Source organism: Perognathus longimembris, chromosome 25 (assembly GCF_023159225.1).
Source record: "Perognathus longimembris pacificus isolate PPM17 chromosome 25, ASM2315922v1, whole genome shotgun sequence".
Classification (NCBI taxonomy): Eukaryota; Metazoa; Chordata; class Mammalia; order Rodentia; family Heteromyidae; genus Perognathus; species Perognathus longimembris.
In genome coordinates, this window is record NC_063185.1 from 17,799,208 (window position 1) to 17,824,100 (window position 24,893).

General features: G+C 47.5%; 1 protein-coding gene across 5 annotated transcripts in view; it reads left to right on the top strand.

The window, feature by feature from the left end:
* Sgcd (sarcoglycan delta) overlaps positions 1–24,893 on the top strand; it is a 464,814-nt gene that overhangs the window by 287,719 nt on the left and 152,202 nt on the right. For all 5 annotated transcript variants that reach the window (XM_048334294.1, XM_048334295.1, XM_048334296.1 and 2 more), the window contains one exon: positions 2,895–3,083. In XM_048334294.1, the coding sequence (XP_048190251.1) occupies positions 2,895–3,083 (189 nt within the window). The remainder of the gene's footprint in view (positions 1–2,894; positions 3,084–24,893) is intronic.

Below are 24,893 nucleotides of genomic sequence, written 5' to 3' on the forward strand. Positions count from 1 at the left end.
CCCTGGCTTCTGTTTGCTCAAGGCTAGCACTCTGCCACTTGAGCTACAGCGCCACTTCTGGCCGTTTTCTGTATATGTGGTGCTGAGGAATCGAACCCAGGATTTCATGTATATGAGGCAAGCACTCTACCACTAGGCCATATTCCCAGCCCAAGCCTAAGCGTTTATAATGTTTGGTGCACCGTACTGCCCTACAAATGTCTGTCATCCTTTATGCATGCTCTCCTTTTTTCTTTTGGTGGGGACGGTCCTGGGGTTTGAACTCGGAGTGGGGTTAAACAGTTGTAGATCACAGCGAATTATTAAAAACAACATCAGTATCCATTTCTAGGAGTCGGTTGGCATACCTGTATACAAATTTAAGTCGCCAGCCTGTTGAAAAAATTCACTTCCTGCCTCACCTAATTGTTGAAAAATTCACTTCCTGTGTCCTTTAATGAGAGTGACCCTTTGCTACAGGAATTAGACTGGGTTAGATTTAGGACCGTCTGTAAAATATACCCATCTATGTAAACATGGAAATATCAACAAGTTCATGCCTTGAACATGTATATTGAAGTAGCCTTTCTTAAATAGTGATCATGTCTGGCAATTTTTTTTCAAATGTTTACAAAATGATTTCTGAATGGAAGGAGGTTAAAGTATGGCAAGGTTTTCTTAAATTTATGTGATTTTTCAGTAACATCCTTGTCTGATTTTTCAGTAAGTTACTCAGCATTTATAGACTTCAGTGCTTATAAAACCAAACCACAAAATGCAGATATCTTAATTCATGCCAGAAAATGTAATTTGAAAAGAAGATTCCATTCTCAGGCTACAAAACAGGAATTTACTCATCTGGGTGAATTTTACAAGAGAGAAAAAAATAATAATGCCAGTCATTTGTATCAAGAAGAAAAATGATGGCTTCCTTACGGTTCCCTAAGTCTTGCCAGACCTTTGTAATCCAAGACCAATTCCTTGTATGGATGGCTGAATAGAAAGAGCCCTTGAAAGTAAATAGTGTTCAGTCAGAAACCACACAATTAACATGGCTAAATGGGAGGCTCTGTCTGTGCCTAGTTAATCCAAAAATGGTTAATTCCCCAGTGAACTCCGGCAAGTGTAGTGAGCCCAGAAGGAAGCTTGTTCCTGTTCTGCGTGTGCTACCAATCACGTTTCCATTTACTGGAAATTTTAATCTGTATGTCACCAAAGCAGTCCTTCTAATTTCTATCAACTGGGCTTTTCTTGGGGTAGGAGGACAGGGAGAGTAGTGGGGTTCGAACTCAGGGCCTCACATTTTCTAGGCAGATTCTCTACCACTCAAGCCACCCCCTAGCGCGTTTTCCTGAAGTATTTATTTTTCAGCTTGGATGTTATAAGTTATAGCAAGCCCAAGTCATACTGTAAACTCTTGCCCTTGATTCTGTAATGTTATGTGAGTCCAGGCAGGAACAGTTGAAAACCGGAGGTCATGGGTTTCGAACTCTCAAAACTAGTAGAATTCCCATTCCGAATGATCTTTTGGAGAAATTCCACATTATTCTATCAAACAACTACTGAAACTGTAACCTGGTTGGTTCTGTTAGGGCAAGGTCCTGGCTACGGATAGTTGCTTGATAGTCAAATAATGGACAGGGTTTTGTTTGTCTTTTTTAACCTTGACGTTCTCAGACAACCCTAATTGCATTTTGTGCATAGGATACAGATTTTGTCAATGAGGTGGGTTTCTAAATAGCCAGACACGGAAAGAGCAGTGTGATGCTTTTGGATTTAAGCCTTTTTAGCTCTGGCATAGTTGTTTGTTTCGTTTTAAAATGAAAAACTTCATTGTTGTTAGAGACGTGGTGTTCAGAGGGATTACAATGACGTGAGTCAGTTAATCCGTAATTTCCTTTCCTATGGAGTCTTCCCTTCCCTCCCTCCCGTCTCTACCCACGCGTTGTCGAGTCCCCTTTCATCCGTGTCCAGTGAGCGCCACTGCTGCACTTTTTCACTCTTTTCCCCTCAAGTTTCTGTACCCTCCCGCTGCCCTCCCCAAGATAGACACGTGAATATGCCATACATAAAGAAAAAGCAGAATCACCAAAAATTAAAAATTAAAGGTCTCATTTCCATATCTTGGAGTTCATTTCTGTATATTTATAATGTTGTGTAAATAGAAGAGGTGCATGGGGATTGTGCCTCTGTGATTCTCTCCTAAGAGTACCCTCTTTTGGTCTCACCGTGTGTGAGCGTCTAGAATCCTGTATAATTGGTCATATCCCAGTGCACTTTGGATCGAGTTTCCGCATTATCTCTGTCTCCCTGAACTTGACTTTCCTCACTTAACATGACTTGCTCTAGCTCCGTCCAGTTATTTCCCAGCCAATGGTGTAATCTTTTTCTTTCTAAAGGCTGTGTAAAATTCCATTGTACGTAGGTACCACATCTGGGGGGAAAATCCCCTCCTCTGCTGTGGGGCAGAGCTGTACAAGTTGCACACCTGGTTTAATTACAACTGGAGAAGAGCTTTGGTACTTACCATCACCTTGACTTTCATCAATGGTGTTTAAGGGTTACCCCTCCCCTTAATTCCACCTTAAAAAGGCCTTTGATAAATCGGTGGCCCTACTCCCCATAAAGTTGAAATTCTGAATCACTGAGGAAAAATGGCTCCATAGGTTTAGGGGGTCCCTTTTCTCTGGGGGTGTGTATGATTGTGGCTGCCCCAACCCATCAAGTGAAGAGCTAGAGCCAACTTCAGGAACGGTCCCTCATGACCCCCCCCCCATAACAGATTTTTACAGTTATCAGGAAGGTGAGAACTGCAGACAGCAGCCAGCCCTCTCTCTCTATCGCTCTGGGTTTTTTTTTTTTTATTGCCTTTCTCCTCTCCCTCATGTGTTCCCCTCTCCGCTCGTTCGTTCCAGATGCCTCAGGAACAGTACCCCCACCACCGGAGCGCCGTGGCTGGTGCCGAGGGGCCACAGGTGTACAAAGTGGGCATTTACGGCTGGCGGAAAAGATGCCTGTATTTCTTTGTGCTGCTCCTCATGATCTTAATCCTGGTGAACTTGGCCATGACCATCTGGATTCTCAAAGTCATGAACTTCACGATTGTAAGTAACACCTGTGCGCCTCTGTTTCTCCTTCCTGCTGGGGTGAAGGGCAAGTGGGAAGCTAGACGGGGCAGGAATGCTGGGAAGTCCAGTACTAGGATTCAGCTGGCAGCCTGCTGTGTGGATCTCAAAGGATCTCTGTCCGGCTGGAAGTTCTGTCTAATCGCAATGGTTTTGTGTTTGTTTTTTTTCGTTTGTTGATTGGTTGTCGGTTATAGGGCTTGAACTCGGGACCTGGGAGCTGTCCCTGAGCTCTTTAAGACACAGCTCCACCTTTGGTTTTCTGGTGGTTCATTGGAGATAAGAGTCTCCTGCACTTTCCTGCCTAGGCTGGCTTCGAATAGCAATCCTCAGATCTCAGCCTCCCGAGTAGCTAGGATTACAGGTGCGAGCCACCAGCCTCCTCCTAATCTCAATGTTTTTGAAGCTGGCAATCTAACTCAGAGGCATTTTGTCATTTGCGATGTCTTGAATGATTTCCTTCCTTTGGCTAATGTGTTTCTGTGTCCTGCCATTTCCAGTAATTTGAGTAAAGAATACAGAAAGAAGTCAAATAAATTCAAATGTTAAAATGTTTTTTTTTTAACCAGGTTTTTGTAGCAATTACAAAAGGTTTCACAAGGCCAAAGCTGAAAGACCTGAGATAATTTAGGCTTTGAGCATGATCTCAGAACTTTAGCTATCCATTACACCTACCTGACCACTGCTACGATTCTCTGAATTTAGGGAGGAAAATGATTCTTGCTACTGCATAGATAAAATGGAAATGACCACATCTAGCTGTGTTTCATGTTTTGGGAATTTGTGTGGCTGCTTGTTTTGAAAAAAAAAAATTCTTGCTGTTGATTTAAGGTCACTGTGCAGACTGGACATTTCCTTGTTGGAGTTCATATTCAAAACCCTGAAGTTCTCTCCTTAGTGATTTCCTCAGTCAATATCAGTAATTCACAGTTACTAATGAACAGATAGTGGGCAGAATCCACTAGTCCATCTTGTCCTGATGTCAAAAGTTTATATTTAGATTAGCGATTAAAAACAACTCCTATGTTGATAAAGAAATAGGGCCATAACAAAATGAAACGTGACTTTCTGTGCAAATCTCTGGTGGGATCCTGCACATTTGTGTAAGGTTTGTTTTTCTGCTGTTGCTCCATGCCTAGTCTCACTTTATCACCTTGGGGCAATTCGTCTTGGGAGCCCCTTTTAGCTCTCCTCCTGGAGAAGTCTCTCTTGGTGCTCCTTTGACCCATGCAGGCCGGACGTCTCAGATGTAATTTCCCAGATGGGCTGAAATCTTGAGAGAAGAAAGGGGCTGCATATTGTGTACGCGTGCAATGGTCCGTCTCAGGGTAGGGCGTCTTGATGCCAGGTTCCATGAAGTCTCTAAACCAAAGAGAGAAATAGTGCTTCAGGCAGCCAAGTGGTAATACTGATTGATGTTAAAGCTAGGAAGCGGTGTTATCAAAAGTCACCTTCATGCTACAGAGTTCTCTCTTGAGGGCAAAAAAGTGGAATGATTTAAAAAAAAATAAAATAAAACACAGAAATGTTTCTGCGTTGGAGCATCAACTCTGGAAAATGGCACCAGTCAGTTTCCACAGAGCCGAGGAGAGACCGAGGCCAGCCCGCCGGCCAAGAGGGATGGAGCCCATCGGCGCCGGTTTCTGATTTGGACACATTTAGACCCGTGCTGAACCTTCATGGACAAACAAAACTGAAAGTGTTTGATCGGGGAGGGGGGCATGGCCAGATTGGCGATCCAGAAAACGGGCTGCTGCGGATGCAACGAGGTGGGGAACGTTTCTTCCAGTGCAGACTTGAGGGCCCTTCCCTCCGAGTCTCAGGGCCCACTTTTGCCAGCTCGTGGCCTGTGTGTTCTGCGTTGCCCTTAAGTAGGACTTGCGAAACCTACCTGTTAGGAGCAGAACGCTGGCCGCCACGCCTGCCATCCTAGCTGCTAGGGAGACAGATCTGAGGATCGTGGTTCCAAAGCCAGCCCAGGGCTGGAAAGCACCTGAGATCGTTACATCCAATGAGCCAACAAAAAGCTACAAGGGGACGTGTGGAGAAAGTGGTAGAGCACTAACCTTGAGTGAAAAACTAAGAGCCCGCCCCCCAAGCTCTGAATTCGAGTCCTAGTACCAACACACACACACACACACACACACACACACACACACACACACGAAGAGAGAAAATATGAAAAGAATCCCACTTCATTCTGAACTTATGTGAGCTTCAAGGGAACAATGTGACATTAGGGTAATAATCTGTATAAAATCTACTATTTCCTGTAGTTTAGTAAATTGATTGCTAAAGTGGAGAGTCCTTCAAGCTTTACCAAACCAAGTACTTAACAGAGGTGAGATTAGTCATAATTGGTGCTTTATCACACTAATGCCTGCTCGCAACTAAAAACTGAAGCGCGAGGAAATTGGTCTTGCCCTTCAAGTTAAAAGCGTATTTTCCCATCAATCACAGTATAAAACATATTCTCTTAGAATTATATTCCTGCTTCACAAATAGTAATTTGCAGACAATGAAGGTCTTGCAAGGAAAGGAGAAAAAAAGTGTGAGGTTTGAATCCCTGTGCTGCTAGAGACCCTGAGGTGGGAGACCCAGGAAATCATGGCGGCGGCAGGCCAGTGTTTTCTGCAGAGACGTTGAAAGATTGTCAGTGGGAAATGGAGCTGGTGTCGGGGACTTGGGCTGCATAGAGCGTATAGTCATCCTTTGCTCTTCACTTACTGCAACTTCACTGTATCATATTCTATATTCTAGCCAATGTCCTCTGAGTAATCCAGTGAACTAGAGAGGGGTGTCGGAAGATGTTTCGGGGGACTTGGAAGCACATCCCACATTAAGTATCAGGGATTTTTACTTGGTGCTCACAGTAGAATTCAGTGCCACCCTGCACAGCTGGCCGAACCCCAAACTAGCTGTGTGGGTGGAAAACTGGAAATAGTGCTGTGGATCAAAGTGGTAGAGAGTGCTAACCTTGAGCAGAAAGAGCTCAGAGACAGCACCCAAGCCCTGAGTACAAAATAGAAACCTGGGGAGCCATTCCCTTACCCCTGCCCCTTTGTGGGTGACCCAGTGGAGGTAAAGCCGGAGGTGACCCAGCTTTGGAGCTGCAGCGGCCCTGGGAACTTTTTGGAGCAAGGATGGTGATTCTCTCTCTCTCTCTCTTCCTCTCTCTCTCTCTCTCTCTTTTTGTCCATGTACAGAGGGGTTAACAAATACATAGTTAAGGTAGTGCGGACATTTTTTGTCATACTTGTTACCTGCTCCTTATTTTCTTTAACCTTCCCAGTGATGGGCATCGTCATTCTAGTCTACAATGCTTATGAACTGTATGAACATTAATAATGACGCAATTCCTTCCAGATAGATTTCTTTCCTTCTGTTGAGTATCATCTGTTTCCTCTCTTTTTCTCTCATTTCTTCCCTTCCCCCAACCCCCCAGTGCCCTTGAGTTGCTTAGTTCGCGTTCATCAATGTCCATTGCAGCTGTTGGGCCCCCTCTACTGCATTTTTTTCCACCCGTTTTCCACTTACTCTGGGTCCTCCTCCCAGCTTTCCTCAGATGTGCACGTGTATACACCATATATGAGGTGCAGAGTATAGGGTCTCTAAATACTCTAAGACTCGTTAAGAAGAGGTCCTCTGCTTCCTTATCTTTGGAGTTCTTTTCAGTCTGGATATTATTTTAGGTGCGTATGAAGTAGTGCTTGGGTCTTTCTTTTTGGTGCATTTCTCCCAAGACTGTCCTTTTTGGGTCTCGCTGTGAATCGGTATCTTGGGTCCTGTTTGCTTTGTCATGTCTCTTGGCAGTTTGATTCTAACACCCGCATATCAGGGAGACCATGCGCCGTTTGTCTCTCTGTTCTTGGGGTGTCTCCCTCAACATGATTTGTTCTATTCCTGACCATTTCCCTGCAAATGCCATGACTTGATCATTTCTACTGGCCATGTAGAATTCCATTGTATACAGGTACCATATTTTTTTTGATCCATTAATCTGTAGCGAGGCATCTGGGTGGTTTCCATAGCTTGATGGTTGTGGAAAGTGGGATGCTCTCTCTTAACCTTCATAGTCTCAGCCCTGTGCCTGGCATACAGTCAGGGTTCTGCGTGTGTCTTTTAATTGCAAATTACCTTTTTGCCAACCACTCCCATGGGCTCCTGGATGTTAAGTACCTTTATGATCAGTGCTTGGTGCATAGTACATCCTCAGATCACCTATAACTGTATTGCACACATTCCCACTCCTTATCTCTTTGCATTCGCTAGACTGATAAAATCAAAACCATTCTTGTCTGTAATCATGTAAGACACGAGTGTTGATTTGTGGAATAGAAATGTGCCCAGAACTTCCTTTATGGTTTTCCTTTGGCCCCCGGAGGCAGGTGTCGGGGTGAGCTGCGTTCTGCGAGGAGGAGGCCGAGGCCCTGAGAAGCACCGCCCCTCTCCAAGGTCGCACAGCGAGCGAGCGCCGAAGCCCAGCTTGGCTTTTGCCCCAAGTCTGGCTCTCGAGTCCTTGCTCCTCATCAGCACACAGTGCTGCCCGTTTTCCAAGGGCTATTTTTCACGAAGACAAATTGAATTTGTTCAGTGTGATGTCTCCGGCATGATTTATTTACCCTCCAGGAAGATAAAGATCCACTAAGGGTCAGAGGAAGGCGTCCTAATACTTGTAGATTGGACAATAGGAGCCAGAGAGAAGGGCCAGCGTGTGTCGTAACTCAGGACCTCATTCATGTGGGGGAAGATCGGGGAGTCCTCGGGGGGGCCCAGCCCAAGTAACCCAGGCGTAGGGGGACGGGGTTACTCATGCAGGGGGGAGAAGGGGGAGAAGGGAGTAGCCATTGTGGGATGGGAAGACACTAGCCAGAGCTTGGGTGAACCCCAAGCCAAGAGGACTCCAAGCCTTCAAGAATGGAAACTTCCCCTGGTTCTGGGCTCGCTGAGGTGGCCCCGAGCCAAGACCACCCAGCTTGCCTGGCGAGACTCATTTGCAGGCGAGGTGCCCCGCGGACCTGCCGTCTGCCTTCGACGTCAGCACCGCGCGCCTTTGACCTCGGTAGCATGAGTGCAGGTCCCCTCCACGCCCAACGCTCCCCATTTCCACTTCTTGTTCCCTGGGTGGGAATGCCAGCTGTTTGAACCTCAGCTCCCCTTGGGTGGCGCCTTTGGGTGGTTAATTGGAGAGCAGCACTTCGGTCCCCAGCGTTGGAATCACAGTCCTCAGATCTCAGCCCTCCGGGAAGCTAGGATTACCGGCGAGAACCACCCAGCTACATTTGATCTTCTATCCCTGCGTCCCTTCCTCTGAGCCTTCTCCTCTGCTCCGTGCTCCGAGCTTGAACCCAGGCCGACCTTCATCGCAACCAGGCAGTGAGGATGGAAGAAATCCACCTTGTATCCATCCACGCCTCTGAGGAAACTCTGAAGGCCTGTTTACGGCATAAATGAAGAGGGCGAAGTTATGAATAGGCAGTCACTTTAAATTAAAATGTATCCAGATGGGTTAATAGAGCTTTCTATGGCTTTTAAAATGAGGCATTAGTTGATTTATTAGGGTAGACAGATCATAAATAAGATGAGTGCTTGGATTTGATTATGGAGAGGGTTTTTTTTTTTTTAATAGGGACACTCCCTCCCATGTATCCACTACCTGCTACATTTTAATTATGCGCGAGAGGAGAAGGGTGATAATGGAGTGTGAAGGCAGAGGCCCTTCTAATTAACACACGGGAGTGCTCAGCAAGTGTGAGGATGTGGCTTGCACTATACAATAGTTGAGGATGGATTTCTGCTTCTCCTAGCACGGATTACTTCTTTTTCTTCTTTTTTTTTTTTTTGTAACCAGCATCAGGACTGGAACTCAGGGACTTCCACTCTTGCTGGCTGTTTTTGCTCATCGCTGGTGCTCTACCGCCTGAGCCAGGCCTCCAGTACAGCTTCCTGGTGATTCATTGGAGATGGAGTCTGGAACTCTCCTTCTCCAGCCTGGTTTCGCACTGTGATCCTCTAGATCTCAGCTTCCCGAGTAGCTAGGATGACGAGCGTGAGCTGCTGGCACGCGGCTCAATTACCAGTACTTCCTAAGCACATGTTGGAGACTAAGGATTACACTTGTCTCTAAAAGAAGTCTAAAGCTGTGTTTTGTGTGGTTGCTGGGGCTTGACCTTGGCTCCTGGACACTGCCCTTGAGCTTTATTTTCTCAAGACTCGTGTTCTGCCTTCTGAGCCACAGCTCCACTTGAAGACGTTTGGTGGATAATTGGAGATAAGAGTCTCAAAGACCCTTCTGGCTTTGAAACACAGTCCCGGGATCTCAGCCTCCTGAGTACCTAGGATTACAGGTGCGAGGCACTGATCCCAGAATCCCCTTTCCAGAAAAACAACAACAAAAACCACTCATCCACTTGAATAGCCAACTCTGAATTTACTAAGGAGTATAACTTTTGCACCCTCCAACATTATATAACGTCCTAGGGATTACCAAAAAATCATCAGGGAATCTGGCAGGCTCTAGAAACCTCCTTGAAAGGACTCAGACGTCTAAAGAGGCCCTGGGAGTAAGAGCAGAGGAAGCAGCCTGGTGGCGTGTTGGGAGCGGAAGAGTTAACATGCCTGGGCCAGAAAGGTCCCGTGGGAAGGGCTGGGCCCTGGCTGGGGGCCTGGGGGGGCGGCACACGGCTGACACTGTAAAGTCCAGTGGGAGGCAATCAGTGCTCCAGAGAGGTCAGCCTGAGAAACTTGAGTTCCAATTAGAAACACATTACTGTGCATCTTCATCCTGTTATTTTGCTAAACCATGACCCCTGCCGCTCATTAGAGTTGTCACACACACACACACACACACAATTACAGTTATGTGGTCCCTGCATTGAACAAACATTAGAAAACCTTCACGTCTCACACACAGCTGATCTCCACGTGAGACTCTGTGCCTATGTGTTTCTGTTACCGTGAACGCTGAATAACCTCAAAAGGCAGAGTTGGAGCGCATGTCAGGATCTGGCTACATTTTGCAAGGAGGGGTGACTGGGGCTTGAACTTGGGCCCTGCACTCACTCAGATTTTCCCCCTTTGGGCTAACGCTCTACTACTTGAGCCACATCTCCACTTCTGGGTTTTTTGCTGGTTATTTGGAGATCAGAATCTCTTGGATTCGTCTACCCGGGCTGGCTTTGAATACTGATCCTCAGACCTCAGCCTCCTGAGTAGCTAGGCTGACAGGCGTGAGCCGCGGGCTCTGTCTCCTCTTACTGAGGCACTGGACAGTGGTAGGAGGGGAGTTACAGCTCTGAAGGGGGGGTGTGTTACTGCTGAGAAGTTGGGGCTCAGTCCTTCCACAGTAAACACGACACACGCACACAGAATAACTAGGAGGAGATTTTTCCATTAGGTTTGCTGGTGACTCGTTTGTAGGATGTCTGGGCTCAGATGGGTCTGAAATGAACACGAGTGCCACTGTCCACTTAAGGCATGCCAGTGGAATCACGTGACAGTGTCAGGTCCGCAGCCTCGCTGGCCCCGTCGCAAGTGGACCACAGCCACCATGGCTGCCATCCTGGGCAGAGCAGATGCAGAACGTTTCCATCACCCCAGAACGTTCCTTCTTTGTGGTGGAACTGGTCTGGAAATCTCCCAGGCTCCCTCTTTGACCAGCTTTGGCGGGGGGGCGGGGCAGGGGGGGAGGCCTTGCTACCCCACCGCAGGAGGAATTTCTCCACTCATCCAGAGTTGATGCTCTGACCTTCCCATCATCCCCTGCAGCTGAGAGAGTGCTGTTTCCACTCCTGGAATTACGGCTCCAGTGGCTCACGCCTGTCATCCATCCCAGCTGCTCGGGAGGCCGAGATCTAGAGGAGCTCATTCTGAGGACAGTCTTGGATGCTGAAGTCTGGCACATGTTGTCTCTAGTTAACCAGCAAAATGCCAGACCGGATGCATGGCTCGAGTGGCAGAGCGCTAGCGTCTCCCCTCCTCCCACACATACAGAGGCTCTGAGTCCAGACCCCAGTCCAAAACAGAAATGTTTCAGAGGACACACGAGAAGTGACAGTCTCCTACAATGCACGGATTCCCACAAATGCCCCAGATCCCGGCGGACACTGTGGCTCCCGCGGAGTTCACTGAGAAATTGTCTTCTCTTTGTATTTCGGGAGAAACCTTATCGATTTGCTTCCCTCTTATTGGACAAATTGTATCTTGAACTGAAGAGAGGTGAGGAGGCCTCGCCATCAGAAGACTTAATTACTTCAGAGCAAATCCTCTTAGCCCAGGTTTCCTGGCTTGTTCTTTCCGTTGGACTCCGAACGTGCACAGTTGTTCTGGAGTCGCGTTGCCAACTGACTGACTCCTGGAGTGCATAAAAAAGGAGCAGTATGATGTAGCGGGCTTTAGAGATGAGGAATGTGAGTTCAAACCTCTGCTACACCCTGGCAGAGCGCCTTATTTTTCTTTGAGTCTTGCGTTGTTCTTTGTGGTAATGGGACTCATAACACCTACTTTCCAGAGTTGCAATACAGATTAGAAATACAGCTGGCCCTGGTGGCTCATTCCTGCCATCCTAGCTACTCAGGTAGCTGAGATCTGAGGACAGTGGTTCAAAGCCAGCCCAGGCAGAAAAGTCCTTGAGACTCTTGTCTCCAATGAACCACCAAAAAGCTGGAAGTGGAGCTGTGGCTGAAGTGGTAGAGCACTTGACTTGCATGAAACAGCTAAGAGATAGTGCCTAGGCACTGAGTTCAAGCCCCATGACCACCACCACCACCAACAAAAAACCAGAAATAGCCAGAAAGTAGAGTAGACACACTCAGTGCTAAGTACTAGTATTATCAACTCAAATAATTTAGTTGCCTTCCAAGGAGAACAGGATTGAGTTGCTAAACTTTACCCCAGAGTCACGAGCACATATTTTTTTTTTTTTTTTTTTGCTTTTTGATGGTACTTGGATTTGAACTCAGGGCCTTATACTTCCCAGCTGGGCCTCCTCTTACTTGAATTACATCATCCGTTCACTCCTCAAACGACTAATGGAGTCTTAAAAAAGAGAAAATTCCTTGAGTACTGCGGAACATCACCTTGGCTGCAATCATTAAAACCACTCGGCTATTTTATAGGTGCGCATTGTTGCTGAACCCACTGATTCATGGCGCTAGATGAGACAGGCCTGGAACCAAGCGAACAGTCATGAGATGATTGGTTGTGGGATGTTCTCGAAACACACGTGGGTGAGGGTGAGGGTGAAGGTGAGGTTCACGGTGGTTTGCACTGGCACAAGCCGGCGCGTGTGTCTCTGGGAGAAAGAAGCCGAGGAGCTGGGGATGTTAACTTTGGGGAACTTGAGAGGTCCTGATGGGGAAAATGAAGACATGGTCACTGAGTAGTGGAAGGAAGAGGGCGGGGGCCGTTGCTCCCTTCGATGCAGGAGCGCCCCCTAGCTACAGTCGGTGAAGAAGCAGCACTGTGCTTAGCGTCATTTCATGAAGACCACTCATTTCTTTCTAGTGGCTCCTTTCTGATTTGCACGTCGTGATGCTTGCTCCGACGGCTGGAAAATCCTGCCTCCCTTGTAAGCGCTGTGCCCAGTGGCTGAACTGTTCAAAGCCACTCTGAATCCAGATTGGGAACCCAAATAGTCCAAAAAATGGTGTCCACATAGTAATTGCTAATCTCATGGCAGTAGCCTCTGAGAGGATCGGCCTGGGAGACTCGTTCCTGGAAGGGGAATGATAGGAAGACCACACTCCATTTGGGTTTTGTTCTTGACGTTCCCTACAATTTAAAAGTATTGTCAGTGGGCTCCACAATCGAACCAGGGAACAACAGCCATCCATTAATTACCATTTCTGATTCCTGGCATTGAATTAAGGGGCACTCATGAGAAAAGGAAGGACAGCCTAACCTCAAAATATGGTTGGTTTTACATCTTGGATAATTGACTATAATTCCTCTCTTTAGAGCCTCCCCTAAATCGTTTGTTTCTCCAGAAGATTCCAAAAATGATCTCTCTTTTTTTTTTTTAACCTCTTTTTCTCTTCATGGGTGAGCAGGGTTTTCTGATAAGAGCATAGGTGTCTTTGTGTTCTCCACAAAATTAAAGCTTAATTAGTTAAAAAAAAAAAAACCTAGATACGTTGGTGACATTTTTACCAGCATAATTAATTTCACTTAGTTGCACAACTGGCTTTCCCCCATAACCTAGCTCGCTGCTGACCCCTCAACATCAGATTTCAGCAGACCCACGTGTCCTGCCTGCTTCCTCCCAATCATGCCAAATCCTAACGTCCTTTTTAGGATTTTTAAAACACACAGAATCCTTACCAAGGATCGCTCTTCCCTTTGCTTTATGACTTTTGTCCCTTGGTGAGTTGAGGATTGCCTCTTCTGTCGGGGCCTCTGAGGACCCCTTCTCCTCACTTCTCCGGAGGAGATGCCCAAATGTTGGGGTCTCTAGGACCCCTTCCCCCCCCCATCTCCCGGGGGAATGCCTGAACCTCGATTCTATGGAAGAAGCTCCGCCCTACCCCTCATACCGGCAGAAGGAGTAAGGCGTGTCCTTACCGGACTGCTCTAAGCTGAAGTGGGATGCCGAAATCCCTTCCTCGGCCCCCCATAATGTGTCAGGAGCCGCAGGACAAAGATATCGGGGAGACGTTGGATGGTTGAATGGGTCTTGGCCGCCCAGAGGGCAGGGAGAAGGATTTATTATGATGACAAAGGCGGAAGGGGAAGGACTTGGGGTGACTGACTGATTGGCTGACTGGGATGCCCATCAGGTGATGTCATGAAACTTCCTCTGTGGGCAGGGATCACAGTCCCCCTAGGGCCGACACGTGCTCACCCCAGGGGCTGGGGCTTCTCTTCCTGTTAAAGGCTAAAGCCAGCTGTGGCCTCTTAAAGGTACAGCTGTCCCCAACACTCTTCCACCCTGCGTTTCATGTTCTGAAGGTTCCGGGGAGTGGGGGGGGGGGGGGAAGAGTTGATGGAAATCGGGAAAATGTGTGATTTGATTTGAGTCCGTTCTTACAAGCTCGTTGCGTCTTATGTTACCTAGCCCTTTTCGTTCGGTTTGAATGACAGTTCACATTACGTCGATCAGCTCAATGTCAAAGAGAATCGCTCTTATCTTTACATCTCCTGGTTATTTCCAGGATTTCTGCTCCTGAGAAGAAAGAAAGAAAGAAGAATCTTACCAAGATGGAGTCAGATCCCTATGCTATAGATACCTGTGCCTTTACAGGCATCTTGTGGAGTCACTCCCTTGAATGCACACCTGCACTGGGGTGTGATTGGTGATCCAACCTTTTTATTTGCTTTCTTTACTGCTTTCCTAATAAGTCTTTTATTTTGGACGGAAGCTGGTGACTTCTCTATTTCTCCTGTGTCTGTCTCCAGAGCAGGCGGGTGCTTCCTTCCCAGAACTTCTAGAAACGCTTGCCGCTAGCCCTACAGTCTTGAATGGGGTCTCTGCCCAGGCCTGGAGCCCCACTACTGGCCAGGGAATATGTTTAGGATCACTGGCTTGAGCCTGCACCCAGGCCTGAGATCCACAGCCTAGGAACTGTTTAGAATGAAAGTGAATTTCATTCCAAGAGCAAAAGGGGGGACCATCAGGAAGGCGACGGCAGGAGGCCCGGGGGAGACGCCAGGCGGAGGGGGCTGGGTGGGGGTTCAGCATGGTGGATGATGCCTGGGACTTTCCCATGACTCTCGCCTTGCCCGGGGCTGGCGGCGGCGGATTGTGCCTTCTACGCAATGTTCTCCCCGGCTTGTGTTTCCTCCAAGGTTCATTAACGCCCAGTATTAGAGAACCGATTCAAAGGGAACATGGTTTTGGCGCCTATCTTAGTATCCGCTTCCAGGCGACACATGCTTTAAAACGCATAGTGAAATCATGGAATATTGAGAGAGACTATAGCACTTTGCAAAATTGGCTTTGGGGGCGACGCGTGGCTTCTGGGTTCAGGCTAACGTGGTGATGATATGAAACGGGGGGGGGGGGGGGAGGAAGCCAAACACCAAAAACCCCTCTGCTCCCTTTCTAGGCTTGTATTTATCCACAAGCAGTTCAGAAAGGAGGAATCTAGCATGTGGCTGACTTTCAAAGGCTCTGTGAAGGTTCATTACGTGTGTTTGAAGCTTGGACATAAACCAAAAGGAAGGTCATTTTCCCCCTATGTGTTTGAAGTCAGCCTCGCTCCCGTTGGAGGTTTTTGCTCATTTCCAAGGATAAGAAATGGAGACTGGCTATTGTTAGTGACAGGACAGTGCTTCAAGAGTAATGAGAGTCCCTCCTCCTTTTCCCTAAAGGCTGGTATAGCCAAGGTCCACAGTGACTTGGTGTCTTTTTCTAAACAACTCTCATTACCATTTTCTCTCCAGAAGCGGGTAGAGGCTCGTCGCTGTGAGTTATGAGCTGAGACTTGATCACCAGCTGTGTGACCTTGGGAATTCTCCTTGTCCTCTCTGGCTACCCTCATCTCGTGGCATCTTACAAAGGCACCCAGAACCCAGTGATGGCGTACATGGCTTGTGCCTGCCGCGAGGGGCGGGGGTAAAGATGGCGGCTTCCTCACCCTGGCAGGCCAGAGGGCCAAAGACAGAGCAGTCATAGCAACAGCCCAGGCGCGGTGAGGACGCCTTGGTCAATGCGTGGGGAGGAGGGATTTCATGGACTTGGAGCTACCTGAAGGGACGGGTGTGTGGGTGACGTCTGTGTTTTCTGTATAGGTATCCAGAATCAGTGCGTGCACTGCTGTCCCACGTGGAGAATCCTCCCTGGTGCCCAGGGATCTTTAGGAATCACTTCTCTCTTTTGGTCCCTCGCTGTGCCCCATGCCAGTTCACCCTAACAACTGAACAGTGAACATGGCCTCTCCTTGCTTTGTGCACGGTCATTGCTTCCTGGTCAGTCTGTCTTCCAGGCCTCGTCTACCTCAGGGAATACACATGTGTGTGTATTTGCCACTCCACACAGGTTTCTACAAATCCAGACGTGTGCACGTGTCCATACACACATCTGTGCTGGGATCCATGGCTGTATGTGTTTCTGTGTATTCCTACATGGGCAACAGGCACTCATGAGCTAATAAAAGGCTCCTGTCTCCCCCAAACAAGCTAGAGACAGAACAGAGCCAAGTGCCTTGTCACTCCAACCATGTAGTTCCGGTCTAGAAAGGCCTGTGAGCCAGAGAAGGTCTGAGAAGACGGAAGCAGCCACTCACAGCGGAAAACATCATGAACTTGACGGGCCGAGAGCATCACAGACGAAACCCTTCCTGTCCGTGGGGAGGAGACGTCGCCCTGGCTGGCAGGGTCACCGCAGGGCATTGCAAAGGCACCCACGAGGCCTGGGCTTTTCCCTGGGAGCGTGGCAGCCACGGGGAAGGTGTGGAAAGCGCTACACTGGTGGGACCAGCAGCTGCACCGAGGCCCTGAGAAGAGGTCGATGCGGAGCCGGGCGCCCGTGGCTCACGCTACAACCCTGCTGCTCAGGACACCGAGATGAGAGGACCGGGCATCGAAGGCAGCCCGGACAGACACATCCAAGGGACGCTTATCTCCAGTGACCCAGCAAAAAGGCACAAGTGGAGCTGTTGCTCAAGGAGTAGAAAGCCAGCCAAGAGCATGAAGCTCCCTGAGTTCAAGCCCCGGTACCAGCCAAAACAACAACAACAACTGGGTAGGGGAAGGCATTTGGATCTTTCCATGGTTAAATCATGGAAATCCCAAAGGACAGGCCTAGCAGAGACAGGAAAAAACCGATAAAAATCAAAGGAAGTCACTTAGGAGAGATCATGAGGCAAGTTAAAAGATAACGTCAAATTAAATAATCCTCACTCTGGCGTCAATAAAAAATTCATAGGAGACACAAAGCAAATCGCTTAGGCGAAGAATAAAAATGAGGTGCTTTCTCAGAATGAATCAGGACGTAATGGGATAAAGCAGAAGAAACCAAACATAGGAGGGGCTGGACGTATGGCTCAGTGGGTAGCGCACTTGCCTAGCAAATAGGAGGCCCCAAGTTCTCCACCCCCAGTACCACAACTACCCATCCCCATTAAAAAAACAACAACAGAAAAGATACCCTGTAGAAGACAGAGCATGCGTTACAGAAATGCCAAAGCACTGTAAAAAAAAAAAAACAAAAACCCAGAAATAGGTGAAGACCGGGGCTAACACAACGCATGGTGTTCGTTCTTCTGAACCATCCATCACAGTGTTCCTGAAGACTCAGAAGAGGGTCATGAACTGTACCCAGACTCGTGGTGGGAAAACCTATGATTTCCTGAAAATGGAAAATTGCTATAGCAAAATACTGCAACAGCAAAATATTGACACTGATCTTATAAGAGTTCTCGTTGAAAACCGACTAGTAAGCAGCCAGCTGTTTAGACGTTTCTGAAAGAAAAGCAAATTCCAAGGATGCCTTATTCAGAGTAGTGTATCTTACATGGAGGAATCTCAGATGCTTTCTCTGGTTTGTTCCCAGCCACGGAAGAACTAAAAGCAAATTAAGAGCCCCTCCCCTCCCCCAATGAGAGGGTTGTGCTAGAAAACCGTGGGGGAGAGGGGAGAGAATCTTTGGAATCATTCATAAATAATAGATTTCTAAATATTTGCTTCTGGTGATGAAATGCAATCCAACGGTTGGGGGAGAAAAAAAAAAAGATTTTAAACTTAGAAGCATCTCAAGACTAGTGCCTGATATTTCAGATTTTAGTTGGGCACCGGTGCATCACACCGTAACCCTAGGTGGCATGGGAGGCTTGGATCTGTAGGATCATGGTTTCAAGCCAGGCAAGGCAACAGTGTCTAGAAGAATCCATCTCCAAATGAACCAGTACGCTGGAGGCATAGCAAAAGGGAAAGACTGCCAGTCAAGCAGGACAACTGGAGGCCTCAAGTTCAAACCCTGGCACCAGCAATAAATAAAAATAAACACATAGGCAGATCTTCCTTCCAACAACCAGAAAGGGATAGATTCAGGGGCGCAGGGGAACACGGCCTATCGTGCAAGTTTCTCTGTTGTGGAGGGGCTGCATAAAAGTGACCATTTCTGTCTTCCCTCTAATAGTGAGTGAAGTGTAGATCGAAGCATTGAAAGGAACCTCAAATGCGAGGGTTGCATCGTCCCTGAACCTGGGTGAGTAGGGAGATTGCGACTCAGAAGCCACGAGCTTCGTGGGAAGTTTCAACAGATTGGTTTCAGTGGTTCGGTCTAGTTAGTGGCTAACTCTTACATGGAAATAATCTTGGAGACCCGTGGCATATTTGAATGCACAGGACATCAGCCTTAGGTCTGTGTCTCAGAACAGGCCTGCCTTGGTTCCCCACAAAAGGAGGGGGGCGGTCCCTACGAGACAATGCTGAGCAGAGCACTGTGAAATGCATAGATGTTCTAGGTACCCCATAAACTTGGAAGATTCAGCATAAACACTGTACCGGGGAGGAAAATGAATCAATAAATATATACACGCATATTATGCATATGATTTACCTGTGGGTTTTGAGCATTGTTGTTGGTGGGGGTTTTGAACAGTTAAGGTTTGAACTTGGGGTGTGCCCTTGCTCTACCCTATGAGTCACTCCTCTAGTACTTTTTGCTTTGGTACTTTTTCAAGTAGGCTTTTGCTTTTTTTCTTTGCCCTAGCCCAGCCTGGATGACATCCCTCCTACTTATCCTCCCCATAGAGATGGGGTGACGCGCCCCAGCTCTTTATTAGGTTGAGATGACTGTCTCACCCGCTTTTATTGGGACCCTGCCCATCTCGGCCTCCCAGGGAGCCAAGAGCATAGACGTGAGCCGCCGTATCTGGCATGGTTTCCGTGTTGGAGGTACGGTCTGCCCTTTGTGACCCATGTTGGTGTCAACCTTTGGTGTACTGAAACGACAGGCGTGACCCACTGTACACACAGCTGTTTGTTGTGATTGCCGCTGCTGACGCTGCTGGGGTGTTTTGTTGGTGGTAAAGGTGCACCCAGGAAGTGTGAAAAGAAACACTTTCTCGCCTTTTCCGTCACTTGCGGAGACTGAGCTTCCCTTCCAGTGGGGTCAACATGTGTTCTGTTGTCTGTGCCGTGTGCTTGAGTGCATAATTATATTAATTATCTCCGACTGGGAGATAGGAAACGTCTCTGCCTGGGATTACTTCCGGTCTAGAAATCAAGAAGGCAGGTGTCCTTGTTACTGACGAGGCGCTTCTCCTCAGCTTGGAAAGTAAGAATGCGTCTGCTTAAGGCCAGATGGCTCCCTGAGCGACTGTAGGTACCACAAGGATCATTCGCCTCCTCAGAGAAAAAGGGGCACGGATGGGGGGGGGATGTGGTTCTACCCCCTCTCCCCTCGGTCTTAGAATTGAGTTGTAAACATAATCACAGACTCCTTAGTTGTCTTGTGTGTGCGTGCGTGGGTATGTGTGTGTTTGGTGTGTGTTTATTAGATGCCTGAAGCTGAAAAGCACTTGACTGATGAGAGCGGATGGTTTTGGGGGGCAGGGGGAGCTACAGTCCGTCGAGCCGGGCCCAGCAGAGAAACGCCAAATGGGCTCTCAAATGGAAATAGAAGCGTTGACTCCGCCCGCTTGACTCCAGCACCTTCTCCTCACAGGCATGAGGGTGGCCTGGAACCCCCCCAGAACCGTCCTAATGCCTCTGCTCGCGAGAGCCATTGCGGGGTGTCCAACTGGCTTCGCTCCTCTTCTGCCCCGAAATTGTCTGGGACTCGGCCCTTGACGGCCGGCCATGGGGCGCCCGCCTGGGAAAGCCAGCATCGCTGACGGCGGGCGGGACTGGAAGGCCATCTGGAAAGAAGTTTCCTCCTCCTTTATTTGCATGGTAAAGAAAGATCATCTTGTGCATTCATAAAACCAACAACACCACCAACAACAACAAAAAAGATGGAGGGACATTTCCTGAACAAACAGAAGCGCAGCAAACGAGTAGAATAGTTCAAATGTGGGCAGAAGAGCAGAGCGCCTTGAAAACTAATTGGTGTCTAATGCCTCGGAGTCCCTGGGAGAATGGGGAATTTATTTCCTCTTCCCTTTCTTGTTCCTTGTCACTCAGCAAGCCCGTGATGCATGCGGCGAAGGAAAAGGGAAAAATGAAAACAGTGGATTTCTCTCTCTCTCCTCGACATCCAGTTGCACCGCCTGTGGTTTCTATTTTTACCCTGCCCTCATCCCCCGGCGTGTCTTTCCCAGATTTAGGAAACTACAAACATATTGAACTATAATATTGAAGCATATGGAATTCATTTTTCTTACCTTTTGCCTAAATTTAGAAGCCGACGCGTGTTTGCACGCCGAGGGATTCTTCCACACGGGATGGGGGGATGGGGATCGGGCCGTGGGAGGGTCCCCCGGCGTTCCCCTCGTGTTTTGCTTTGGGTTTGGGTTTTTACGTCTCTGGGAAACATTTGTATATTGCAAATGATAAGGCAAAGAACCCTTAATTGAGTCCCCTGGGCCACAGTCTTCCGCCCATTCTGCTCTGTTATTTTCTTCAGATAGAGTTAGCCGTTTCTACCCAGCCTGATCTCAGACAACAACCCCGTCCCCCCGTCCCCCCGTCCCCTCCCCACTTCCCAGGTAGCTGGGGTTACAGCTGCCAGCCGTGGAACCTCACGCATGCGCCCTTCAGCTCGCCTCTCCTTAAACGTTCCCCGTGTGTCGGACTCTCCTCGAAAGCGCTCTTCCATTCCCGGTCGTCAATGGCGCAGCCATGCAGTTCCCCCTGATGTTGGGGTACGCTTCCTCGGCGGTCGTCCGTCTTCCCCTTGGGCTTACCTCACTCCCCGGGGCTTCCCACGTCTCGGGGGATCTTGTCCCCACGGGTTCGGGGGCCTGGTCTTTGTGGTCCGCGTGTGACTGAAGTCACCCTGCCTTTTTAGAGAAATCTCACCCGCGATTGTCCCCCCTTTGGCATGTCACCTCCCTCTCCCTTCAGGCTGCGGTGAAATACTGCATGCGATTACGCCGAAAATGTCTTGGGGAATATTTTTGCCTATGCATACGTCTTGAGATTTATCCGTTGTGTTTGAAATATGTGGGGGCTTTTAAAGGCCCATTGGACATTTTCTCAGGGGGCTGGGGGGGGTTGGGGATGGAGTCCCTTCTGTCCATTAGCCGTGGAGTACTACAAATGATTTTGTTCCTTGTCAGTGAAACTCAGGCTCACAGAAAGAAGTTTCAAATGGGCGTGTGGCATCTCCACCCCTTCGGGTCGTATCAGAGTGAGACGGCGTTCCCCCATTTCACTTGGGGTGTCCACCTGAGCGCCCTAACGCAGAGGACACTCAGTCTTCATTAAGACATTGGCAGAGGCGGTGGTTTGCATGGCCCTTTCGATCTTGCCGGAGGGATCTCGGAGCGGCTCTTGATGAGAAGAATTACTTGGTATTTTAATTTGGAGTTCATTTGGCTGTGCAGACGTTAGAGTAGGTCTCATTTGTGTTGGTCTTAACACTCGTGTCCTTTTAGGTGATTTGCAGAAAAGAGGGTCATTACCTGGAAAGGCTTGCCAATCCACCTCCATTCTTCAGTGTTTTAAAACGTCTTTCTCTCTAACCTCCCCTAATTTTTTCTACACTTTAAAAGAAAAACATGATCTCATATTATTTTTATATCTTCCTTCAGTCAATGCTAATTTTAGTTTTAATGTTCTCTCTCTATATATAGCCCCTCTCCTATTGATTTGGTAAAAGTTACCTTTAATCACTTAAAAGTAAGTAATGCATTAAGACCACCCCAGGCTAGTCTATATTTGGAGGGAGGAAAAAAAAGTTCACTCCATTTAAGAATTAATTTAAAAAGAGTCTATTACACATTTTACTTTGGAGGTTCACCAGGATTCTTTCCATCTCTGTGAAAGCATTTATTATCTAGGAGAAATTAGGCCCCAATTTTAGACAATACCACATTGAGGGGAAACTTCCTTGAATTTCCAGAAGTTTCCACAATGCTGGGTTAAATGAGAATATTTAAGATGCCTTGAATTTCAGCGCTGAAATAAGATGAATGAAACGAAATGGTGGTTAGAATAACCACTGCCTGGCTTGAGACCCTGAAAAGCTACCTAGTGGGTCCAACAGGCACAGAACTGAGTTCCTTACTTGGTGCCCACCCAACCCAGCAGGCAGCCTAGAAGGCCGAGATGAGGGAGGGGGCAGAGAAACCAGATAGTGCTGCACTAGCTGGGAGGGCAAATTCCAACCCTTGGACCTTCCACCCATGCCTTGCACACAAAGGATACAGAAAGGAAGTAGCAGCCCAAGGTGGGTGTGTGGACCTGACACATTTCATTTGGTCTGGGATAGACAGACCCTGATGACAGAGAACCAGTGGGAGGAAAGGCTGATGGGGGTGGGGGGGAGGCTTATGGTGGGGGGAGCAGGTAATTGGATGCTCAGGACTCAGGAGGAACAAGAGTGCCCCAAGTACATGTCAGGTCAGCAATTAGTTCGTGTCGCTCTCCAGGAGAAACTTCAATGCTGGGTCTACGGGGCAGGTGCGCCCAGGGGGGAGGCTTGGAATCGGTCACTTGGTGGAGGGGGCGGTGCTGGATGTTCAGAGCTGTGGAGAAAGACAAGCGATGAGCTCAAGTTCAGTTCCAAAGTCTCTATGGTCATCTCCACACTCCGTCAGCCCTCCCCTCGGCTTGGGAACCGCATATTAATAGTTGACTTGAGCAGTCTGTGGCATTGCCATTCATTCTTAAGAGCCAGAGAGCCCTGGAGGCTTGTCTGGGCCTTGGGTGGTTTCAGAAATGGACTTATTTTGTTCAAGGGGACAGAGAGCTGGCATTGGATCTGATTTTTGCGATAAACAAAGAAAAGCTCTCTACATTTTGTAAAGCAGAAGCTCTCTCTATGAAGCAGTAATAAACTGCCATCACTGTGACCACTGTTCTCCAGTGACAGGAGCCAGAGCTCCCAGACTGGCTGAGCTGGTGCCATTCAATACTTTGAGAAGGAATTTACTAAGAAAATCACATCATCAAAAGTGCCCAAGGCACTCTGTCAAAATAATTAAAATAGAATATATATATATATTCTGTGTTCTATTCTCTATTACTCTATATTCCCTATTACTCTATTATAGAATAGAATATATAAAATTATAGGATAATATAATATATCATATATTTCTTATATTGGATATAATAATATATCCTATATGTATTCTATCATATATATGTGTGTTCTATTATATATATATATGTATATATAGTTAATTTGGCAGACGGTAGTAAAAATAGCAAGTTCAGGACTTTTCACTCCCAGATTTTACTCTGTGCTTAATATAGTGCAGTAATAAATTGAGTGTCTGAGCTCATTACCATTGATAATTAATGACAGAAAGGTAAAAAGATAAAGTCTCTCTCTCTCTCCATTCATTTCCAATAAGATGTGCATAGCTTGAAAACAACATTAAAAATGAAATACCTAAGCCATTTCCTCGTGACTCACACCTGTCAACCTAGCTACTCAGGAGGCTGAGTCTGAGGCTCTCAGTTCAAAGCCAGCCAGAGCAGGAAAACCTGTGAGACTCTCCAATGAGCCACCAGAATTGAAGCCAGAAGTGGAGCTGTGGCTCAAGTAGTAGAGGATTTGAGCACAAATGCTCAGGGGCAGCACCCAGGCCCTGAGTTCAAGCCCTAGAACCAGGCAAAGAGAGACCCAAATATACACACATACATCATAGAGGGAAAGAATGTGTGTAAATCCTAAGCTTGTATTTTAAAAATATAAATTCAGTGTTATGGGATAATGAACTTAATACCTACTATTTAAATTAAACCTTAAGCTAATTCGTCTAATTAATTCCTCTGATGAGCATCTGCATAGTGCCAGTGTTTCTCTGAACCTTTCAGAGTATAGTTTTAAATTTGTAGGGAGTAATTTAATGACAGATAACATTATTTGTTTACACTGCAAAATAAATCTGAAGTTTTCATGGAGATCCCACACTCCCATTGCATTATGGGAAGCATCCTGCTGTTACGTTGCAGGCTTGCTGTCTTCATAGTCCTGCAACAACGTGGGTTCTCATTAGTGAAAAAAACAAAAAAGCACGGCCATTGAAGGAATGGTTATAATGCATGCAACAGCTGTCCATTTGTCCTGTCAGAATAATGGTAAACTCCAGGAAAGCAAGGTAAAGAAGGAACAGAAAACGGGTAGCTGGTAGCTCACACCTAGAATCCTAGCTACTCAGGAGGCTGAGAGATAGGAGGACCTTGGTCTGAAGTAGCGTTGCTTTGGCTTTCTCTAGCTTATGCTTTCCTTAATGTTCTTGAATTGAAGGTCTCATGATAAATCAGAACCGTGGTGGCAACAACACAAGGAACATAAGTTATTGATGTAGGGAGGGCATGTTCTGCATTCCAAGTATCTGTGCAAGCCTTCTGGCTGTATACGGAGGCTGTTCTCCTGGGCTGTCTGTGCATCGAATCCCCCGTCTAGGAGATGGGATGGTCTCTGGGGGCTGACAGCCTATACCTTTAATCCTAGCTACTCCAGGGGCTGAGATGGAGATAATTCACAGTTAGAGGCCAAACTGGGCACAAAGTTCATGAGATCCCAGGAAGAAACATAAATTAGGATCACAATCCAGGCGAGCCCTGACAAGAAGCAAGATCTTATCTTAAAAATAACCAGAGGGGGAAAATATTAAAAAGTGAGGGCGTAGCTCAAGCAGGAGAGTACCTTCCCAGCAAACCTAAACCCCTGGGTTCAACACCTCCTGCAAAAAGAGGCTGTGGAGGATTAAAATGAGTTCGTGTTAA